A 10000-nucleotide genomic window follows, 5' to 3' on the forward strand; every position below is an offset into this window, starting at 1 on the left:
TATAGAATATAATAGAATAGAATATAGAATATAGAATATAGAATATAGAATAGTATAGAATAGAATATAGAATATAGAATGGTGTAGAATAGAATAGAATAGAGAATAGAATAGAGAATAGAATAGAATAGAATAGAATATAGAATAGAATACTTTTCGAGTGGCTTAAATAGCATTGAATGTAGACATATTGAATCATTTCTTGCTAATAAATTGTTTTAAATGTAGGCTATAGACATTTAAATGTGTTTTACCTGCTAGGCAGCAGCTTAGCCACATAACACGGTAGTGTTGCACGGTGTATCGATACTAAAAGGTATCCGTGATGCCTTCACGCAAAAAGCGATCAATGATTTCGGCGCTTTTAGAATCGATACTTTATTAAGTGTGCTTGCAAAGCAGCACACTTATTGTTCTTCTTAAGTTTTATTATTATTTTTCCCGTCTCCCTAGTTTTTGTCAGCCCTAAGCGCCTAGGCCCTTTGAGACAGAGACACCGTTCCAACTTTAAAACGTCCGGTCAGTACCGGTGTAAGTTGATTCTAAGATGGCGATCAGGTGGAAGTGCCGTTAAGTCCGCCATATTGGATTGAACAGAAAGCGAAACTAAATTTTCACAGGTCACAAATTTGATCCGAGCATACAAAAACTTGGCGTACATTATCCTTGGACCAAGCCTCACAAAAGTTACTGGAAGGATTTTTGATTTTTCAAAAGCGTTTGCCCGTCACAGCCAGCCAAACGAAATCGGGCGGCCAGCTCGAAACAGGAAGTCGATCCATATCTCAGGAACACTGTCACATATCGATACAAATTTTGTATATGAACTGGGGACTCCAGTGTGAGGGTGCATAAGCTAAAAAAAAAAGAAATATTCCAAAAGTTTCCACCATTTGGCAAACCACCCACAGGTATTTGGTAACTCTCACCATTCACCTTTGCACCATTCACCTTCTATCACAATGCCTTCCAAGTATGCTCAATGTCTCGGGCAACCTTGCCCAATCATGAAATCCTTGCTCTGCCATGGGATAGTATGGACTTACTGAACTGAAACAGCAAGGGAGAACAGTAGCTATATATAGCTTACATAATAGAGTTGTTTTCACATTGGCGGTATTCAAATTAAATTTTCATTATTGTTAAATATCATGATGGGAGAGTATTATTAAAAATGTTACAAGTATGCAAATGCATATGTTTACGGGCATTTAGGTTTTACTGTGTTGTTTTGTTGTAAAGACATGCAAGGCATTCTGGGCGTAATGAACAGTGGTCGGCAGCACTCCATAGGCTACGTATTAATATGAATAGGTGTTTCTGTAAACCTAGGGATAATAAACAGCTATCTCTGTTACAAAAACGAGCTGGTAATCGCTCATTGAAGGGGTACTATGATAAAAGATTGTTTTCCTAAAAGCATGGAGTTGACGAAAGAATAAACAATCAATGTCACGTTAATGTTAAATAGCCTAGAACTATCTGAATGCTAGGTGGCAGCGTTGTATTACATTTCACTAGTGTAGCCTACTTTGAAATACGGTGTAGATTCCCAAGTAAGGAAGGTGCAAATATTATGTAATTTATCATGGGAAATTATTGGAAATGTTATTTCTTGTTTATTCTAATTGCAAACCACACACATCCATTCGAATCACACGTGGACATTTAATACTGAAAGACTATCATTTAGTTTATTTGATGTTGCCTTAGCAACACAGCCTTCAGAGCAAAGATTCTAGAACAGGGCTGGCCAGAGAGACATGTTTGAGTTTGTGGCCAAGAACCTAAAATATCGGTTTCCATGTGCTGGATGGTGTCGTCCTTTATGAAAGTAAGTGTTTTATACAGTTAACGTTACAGACATAATGAGTCATGTTGTAGTGGTCAACATAAATGTGCCCCTTCTGTTATTAGAATGCTAAGCGGAGAAGCATGCTAAGCAGAGATTTAGTATCACTAATTTCTTGTGTGGCTAGCTATAGGGAGGAGGAGATGTAGTGCTATGTTGCTAATTGGGATTTATGTTGTTTAGTGTAATGCCATGGTCATTTGATATGAGATACTTGCACTTTTGTATTCGTCCACGCGTAACTTTAGGACTGCTATTTTTTTTTTTTTTACTAACAGTAATTCAATGAAGCACTTTAGCCCTAAAAAGTAGCACCTACGCCTGTGACAGCTTAAAAGAAGTGGCAAGGACTCCTAACGCGATGTTTTGAAATCGCCTACTATTGTCTACAGGAGCTTCCAATCGCAAGGGAACTTGCATTGTAGGCATAACTAAGGGATGCAATAACACCACCAACAACCAAAACTAGCCTACTCATTGTCAACATGTACATGAAATGTAACGCTTCATGTGAATCAAATTAAAATGTTTTCTTTGCAAACGTGAGGCATAGGCATGCATGGTGACAGATTAATTTAATGCTGCTGTGTGTATCACGGTAAGCCGAATGAAGTGGCCACTTCTTAATGGGACCCACTGTATGGAAGTGGGCTAAGTAAAATAGAGATGTTTTAAGATAAGGTTAATCAGAATTCTACGATATGCCCGCTTGACAACGGCAGAGATAGAACTGGCCTTTGGCCATTGCAACCATCCATTTAGAACGACTGGCCTTCATAGCAACCAAAGATCTGAGCTGTGTTGCAATGTGAGGCAAAGTATAGAAAGGTGATGAAACATACAGAGACAGGTCAAGAAATATAGTGCAATGTAGACAGTAGTATACAGTTGATTTACAGGCGGTGGTTTAGAGTAATATGAAGTATTCCTTTATTCTGAGATAGGCTACATCAATAGGCTCTCAAAACAACCCCAGGCTCACAAAACAATCCCAAACAGACATAAGGTCTTTATAGAGCAAATCTATATAGATTATTTGTGAAATAAACCAGTAAAACATAATTTGTGGGATGGAATATATAACATTCACACTCATAGCTCATATTTTTTAAAATAAATCAGTGAAAAAGTATCCTGACAAACAAGCAGCTTTTTTAATGCCTTGGTCATATTTCATAATTTCTGTTGTACTGTAGGTTACCTGATAGCCCAGTTTGAGAGGCGCAAGACGCATCATTTCACTGCTGTCATTTCAATCACTGCTGTCATTTTATTTTATTGATTTGATCTCAGTCATAGAAGCTAAATTCGAAGACAGGCCAAAGGTAAAATCCAACGAATCGCATTCAACCCGCAAGGCAATAGTTTAATAGAGCTTTTGAGGTATTGCCACTGCTCCAACACTGAAAGGCACTGTTAGAATGCTTGGATCAAGCCAGGTTCAGCATAAGCGTATGTCACTGTCTGCTCACGTTGGTGACCGGACCAGGGCAAGCACACTTTCGCAGTTCCCGCCGGAAATGCAGTCTAGTTAAAATTAAGGTTCTGTGTCTGCGTGAACTGCTGCTCTCATTGCCCCTTGCACGATCTAGGCAAGTTGGGCGTGTCAAGCAGGCAGCTCTGAGTGAGTGAGTGCGCAGCCAACGCCAACATACAGTAGTTCTTTGCCGACCGCCCTCGGCCTTGTGGATAAAACAAAGATGAAGTGAAATCTGCAACTATTTCGATACATCGCTAATAGTGAAGGCAAGCCATCAGGTACAAAGAGGCCCGCTTGTGAAATATGTTTCAAAGTCATTTAAAAGCAGTAGGCTACGCGATGGAACTTGGCTAAACACCTGCGCAGACATATCCCAACATTTTTGTTCAAAGAACGACAGGTTAACTAATATGCTTTAGAAAACACTACTACATGGTTAGTGCCAAGTTCTTCTCTTCTGTTTTAGTTTAGCCTAAGTGAAACGAAAGTATGGTTCTCTGGGATAAAGCGAACCTTCCTTCATCAATGAATTTTTGACGAGACATAACGAGCTGTAATCATTTTGACGAGACATAACGAGCTGTAATCATAGGGTGCTAACGTGATGAAAGCGCAATGTTCACGCCAGAATAACATTACCATAACTTGTAAACAATCTATTTAATGTTCGGTCAGTACTACTGGTAATATTTGTCATGGCATGTAGACTGCAATTTGTTCAATAATTATTGCCCAGATGTAGGATAGGCTACCCGAAATGCGCTAATTAAAGCCCACAGCATATAATACCACCAAAGCGTGTTGAGTCCTAATAATAATAGCGGCTTATTGTTACGTGGTAGCAAATCATGTTATCAAAGAAATTGACGTAGGCTAATGTAGGAATGCACACAGACATATTGCAACATGTAATGGTGTAGGCCTATCTGACGAAGACCTGAGTGGTTGTAACGTCATACTTGAACACTGGGCGCAAAGAAGACTATCCTCACATTTTTCCCTTTGCAACTGTCAAAGAAATCCCATGAACACGGGAAGGCCTAGGGAAGCCTATACTGTACATCAGATGGCCTAAAGATTAGGCCCCTCTGCATAGCATTCAGTGATTTGCATGCAGTAATTTCAACACTGACCTTGATCTAGCCTAGTTTGGCTATTTAAAGCTACTTTATTGGCAAAACACAACACAATGTAATGAACTATAACAAAAAAAAAGGACTTAATCACACAAAGTAGGCCTACTATTTTACTGACTATAAAAATAATAATTATGTAGGAAGTTTATAACCCAGAATTGACCTGCACACTACAAAAGTGCACCGAATTCAACACAAATGACTCAATACACTTGGAGGAGGTATGAGTCGAGCATCGAGCATCGTGATATTTATGGCAGGTATCGTATCGAAGTCATAATTTTGGTATCGTGACAACACTATAACACAGATTCCCTGGCAGGTATAAAAGAAAGAAACAAAATTCCAGTGGATATTTTTTTTTAGAATATAGAATAGAATATAGAATAGAATATAGAATATAGAATAGTATAGAATAGAATAGAATATAGAATAGAATATAGAATAGAGTAGAATAGAATATAGAATAGAATATAGAATAGAGTAGAGTAGAATAGAATAGAATAGAATAGAATACCTTCACCCCAGAGTAGGTGGCACTGCTGCTGGTGGGAGGGACACTGTCCGTTGTAGCAGTAGCCACGGTTACGGTCGCAGGGGCTTCCGTTCATACGGTAGACGTCCCGAGGGCAGTCAGCTGAGCTGCCGTGACAGTGTTCCGCCAGGTCACAGTCATGGACACTCGGTCTGCACATCACCCCTGCTGCCTTAAACTGGACACACACACAAACACACACACACATAGTACATATTATACACAAGACATACACCTTACAAACACACACACACACGTATAAAGTGTGTGAGGTGTGTGAGCTAAGACAGGTGAGGTGTGTGAGGTGTGTCAGGTGTGCTCTTATATTACAGTTCTGGCAACACTCTCTAAGACAGGTGTGGTGTGTGTGGTGTGTAAGGTCAGGTGTGTGAGGTGTGTGTGGTGTGTCAGGTGAGGTGTGTGAGGTGTGTCAGGTGTGTGTGGTGTGTCAGGTGTGGTGTGTGTGTCAGGTGAGGTGTGTCAGGTGTGTGTGGTGTGTCAAGTGTGGTGTGTGTGTCAGGTGAGGTGTGTCAGGTGAGGTGTGTGAGGTATGGTGTGCTCTTACCTTACAGTCCTGGCAACACTCTCCTTCTGCACACTGGGAGCCCTCCGTCAGTCGGCAGGTAGTGGCGTTACAGCAGCGGTTAGTGCACTCCTGAGGACAGATATGAGTTAGTGCACTCTTGAGGACACTACAGATAGGGGTTAGTGCACTTCTGAAGACACTACAGATATGGGTTAGTGCACTCCTGAAGACACTACAGATATGGGTTAGTGCACTCCTGAAGACACTACAGATATGGGTTGGTGCACTCCTGAGGATACTACAGATAGGGGTTAGTGCACTCCTGAGGACAGATATGGGTTAGTGCACTCCTGAAGACACTACAGATATGGGTTAGTGGGTTAGTCCCCACTCCTGAGGATACTACAGATATGGGTTAGTGCACTCCTGAGGATACTACAGATAGGGGTTAGTGCACTCCTGAAGACACTACAGATATGGGTTAGTGCACTCCTGAAGACACTACAGATATGGGTTAGTGGGTTAGTCCCCACTCCTGAGGATACTACAGATATGGGTTAGTGCACTCCTGAGGATACTACAGATAGGGGTTAGTGCACTCCTGAGGACAGATATGGGTTAGTGCACTCCTGAAGACACTACAGATATGGGTTAGTGGGTTAGTCCCCACTCCTGAGGATACTACAGATATGGGTTAGTGCACTCCTGAGGATACTACAGATAGGGGTTAGTGCACTCCTGAAGACACTACAGATATGGGTTAGTGCACTCCTGAAGACACTACAGATATGGGTTAGTGGGTTAGTCCCCACTCCTGAGGATACTACAGATATGGGTTAGTGCACTCCTGAGGATACTACAGATATGGGTTAGTGCACTCATGAAGACACTACAGATATGGGTTAGTGGGTTAGTCCCCACTCCTGAGGATACTACAGATATGGGTTAGTGCACTCCTGAAGACACTACAGATATGGGTTAGTGGGTTAGTCCCCACTCCTGAGGATACTACAGATATGGGTTAGTGCACTCCTGAGGATACTACAGATATGGGTTAGTGCACTCCTGAGGATACTACAGATATGGGTTAGGCAGACACACAGCGAAGTGGAGAGACAGCAGACTGAAGGCTCACCTCTGGGCTCCCGCAGTCACACTCCTCCCCCTTCTCCAGGAAGGCGTTGCCACACACGGGGGCGCCGAACACCTGGTCTGGGCGGGGCTTGTTGAGCAGGCAGCTGGGATTGTAGTCCTCCAGGAACGTCCTGTAGGCCAGTTGGCTGCAGCTGCTGAAGCGCTCCGGATAGTCAAAGCTGCAGGTCACCCAAAGGGTCACCGAGACCGAGAGGAAGTCCAGTGTCACCACGCAATACATACATCGTCAACAACATCCAGTGTCACCGCACGATACATACATCATCAACAACATCCAGTGTCACCGCACGATACATACATCATCAACAACATCCATACGCAATAAACAATACTTCAAGATTCCTATAGAATACACACTAGCTCAAGATCCTCACACAGTACACACTAGCTCAAGATCCTCACACAGTACACACTAGCTCAAGATCCTCACACAGAACACCCCACTCCCACGCCTCCATGCCTCCTCCTGCCTGGCTGTAACTGCAGTAGGCTACTGTAGTCTTACATATGTGCCATGCCCACAGTGCCTGCTGCCACCTACCCGATCGTGTCTGCCATTATGCTGCTCTTGGTGTCACCCACCCGATTACGCAGCTCTTGGTGTCACCTACCCGATCGTGTCTGCCATTATGCTGCTCTTGGTGTCACCTACCCGATTACGCAGCTCTTGGTGTCACCTACCCGATCGTGTCTGCCATTATGCTGCTCTTGGTGTCACCTACCCGATCGTGTCTGCCATTATGCTGCTCTTGGTGTCACCTACCCGATCGTGTCTGCCATTACGCAGCTCTTGGCGTTTCTGCCGCAGTTGCAGTCTTCCTTGTCGTGGCTCATGCCCAGGTTGTGTCCCATCTCGTGGGCCATGGTGGATGCCAGGCTGTGGATACCATCATGCCGATCCTGTGAAAGGACACTTTTAGATTCACGTGTTTCCGATTCACAAACAGGACACTTTAGATTTACGTGCTTCTGATTCACAAACAGGACACTTTTAGATTCACGTGCTTCAGATTCACAAACAGGACACTTTTAGATTCACGTGTTTCAGATTCACAAACAGGACACTTTAGATTTACATGCTTCTGATTCACAAACAGGACACTTAAGATTTACGTGCTTCTGATTCACAAACAGGACACTTTTAGATTCACGTGCTTCCGATTCACAAACAGGACACAGGTATGGGGTCTACAGTGTGTGATGGTGACTACAGTGTGTTTGCTATAAAGAATAAAACACCCAGACTTTACCTGGTTCACGCCACCTGATTTGTCGAAACACATGACTGACAAAAATGCCAGTCCAACAGTGCTGCCTTCAAAATCCACTGCACTGCAGGACAGAGACAAACAGCATTAGGACCCAGAGATGGTCTGGCCACAGGGTTTACAGAGACAGAAGATGCACACTGGCAGAGTTTGGTGGCGCTACAAGTATATCTCAGAGCCAGGGCGTGCGTGTGTGTATGTGTGTGTGTGTGCGTGTTTATCTCAGAGCCATGACTGATATGAAGTTTCACAAATCCACCTCTAGCTCTTCTTTCCTGTTTTAAATTACCTAAACACAGCAGAATGTGAAGAAATAACTGATTTGGTGTGATGTAAAAAATGACTATGACACCCACTTAACTAGCATGCTAACCAGCTAACCTGACTATGACACCCACTTAACTAGCATGTTAACCAGCTAACTTGACTATGACACCTACTTTAGCATGCTAACCAGCTAACCTGACTATCACACCTACTTTAGCATGCTAACCAGCTAACCTGACTATGACACCTACTTTAGCATGCTAACCAGCTAACCTGACTTTGACCTATGACACCCACTTAACTAGCATGCTAACCAGCTAACCTGACTATGACACCTACTTTAGCATGCTAACCAGCTAACCTCATCTATGCTTCTTACCATACTTTGTAATACCACATTGTACATCAAGAGGCCGAGTCAACTGAAGAGTGCTAAAGCGAATATAATGGTGTGTTCGAGACCACATAAATTAGCTTGACACTTGATAACATAAATAGCCCCTTTAAATAAGTCTAATGTTCTATACGTCCAGGAAAGTGAGTCTACAGTGTTTTTTGAGTGTGTTTCTGTGTGTGCGAGATGACTCACGTGACAAACTGGGCGTTGTCGTGTTTCTTCCGCTTCTTCAGATCGTCCCTCTGCCACTCAACGAATCGGTTGAGCAGGTCACTGGGTGTTGAGGTCACCACAATCTGATCCCTGGACCAGATCTCTAGTCCCACGAGGATCACGCGTAGGTTCAACGGCTGGTACAGCTGAATGCGGGTACGGAGGAGATCAGCAACAACGTTAGAGAAGTGGGGCAACAACACAGGGTTAGGGTTAGGGTTGGGGCAACAACACAGGGGCAAGGGTAGTGCTTAGGGGGGGCAACAACACAGGGTTAGGGTTGCTGGGGCAACAACACAGGGTTAGGGTTAGGGTTGGGGCAACAACACAGGGTTAGGGTAGTGCTGGGGCAACAACACAGGGTTAGGGTTGGGGCAACAACACAGGGTTAGGGTAGTGCTGGGGCAACAACACAGGGTTAGGGTAGTGCTGGGGCAACAACACAGGATAGGGTAGTGCTGGGGCAACAACACAGGGTTAGGGTTAGGGTTGGGGTACAGCACTATGGGGACAGGGGTATCAGTAGGGTGGAGTAATGGTCGTCATAGTGACCATACCTTATCAACATGATTGGTCACTCCCAGGATAAACTCCTCCACCTGCTTCTTGGTTTTGTAATGCTTGTACTGAGAGATAAAAACAAAAACATCAGTCTGGGCCAAATCCGACCTCCATCGTATTGCACTAGTATTTTATTGACTGTCTATGCACAATTTCAACCAAATTTTGCTGCTCTTATTTTTTCATTATTATATGTGCCCTCTTATTTACTTATTTACTTACTTTTTTGTTTACTTGAATGTTATGTTTGTCTGTGGACCTAAATTGGCAAAATATGTCTTGTCTTCACCGTGGGATAGTGAGAAACGTAATTTCGATCTCTTTGTATGTCTGGAACATGTGAAGAAATTGACAATAAAGCTGACTTTGACTTTGACTTTGACTTTGATTTATCATATGACTCATACACTCTCATTGTCAATGGCTGCTCATTTGAAAAACTACAACTCCCCTACTCCAGTGGGCCTTCTCTAAACTACAACTCCCTTCTCCAGTGGGCCCTCTCCAAACTACAACTCCCTACTCCAGTGGGCCTTCTCTAGACTACAACTCCCTACTCCAGTGGGCCGTCTCTGGCCCTGTGACCAGAGTAATCTGATGTGGGCGTCGG

The 10000-nt window shown here is 43.3% G+C and overlaps 1 protein-coding gene across 1 annotated transcript in view; it reads right to left on the minus strand.

The window, feature by feature from the left end:
* adam8a (ADAM metallopeptidase domain 8a) overlaps positions 1 to 10000 on the minus strand; it is a 20012-nt gene that overhangs the window by 6246 nt on the left and 3766 nt on the right. The window contains exons 7-13 of the mRNA XM_048270221.1: positions 9387 to 9455; positions 8809 to 8975; positions 7935 to 8016; positions 7448 to 7584; positions 6665 to 6842; positions 5569 to 5658; positions 4986 to 5181 (exon numbers count right to left, since the gene is read on the minus strand). Coding sequence (XP_048126178.1) covers positions 4986 to 5181; positions 5569 to 5658; positions 6665 to 6842; positions 7448 to 7584; positions 7935 to 8016; positions 8809 to 8975; positions 9387 to 9455 — 919 coding nt within the window. The remainder of the gene's footprint in view (positions 1 to 4985; positions 5182 to 5568; positions 5659 to 6664; positions 6843 to 7447; positions 7585 to 7934; positions 8017 to 8808; positions 8976 to 9386; positions 9456 to 10000) is intronic.

This window comes from Alosa alosa, chromosome 18, assembly GCF_017589495.1.
Source record: "Alosa alosa isolate M-15738 ecotype Scorff River chromosome 18, AALO_Geno_1.1, whole genome shotgun sequence".
Taxonomy (NCBI): domain Eukaryota; kingdom Metazoa; phylum Chordata; class Actinopteri; order Clupeiformes; family Clupeidae; genus Alosa; species Alosa alosa.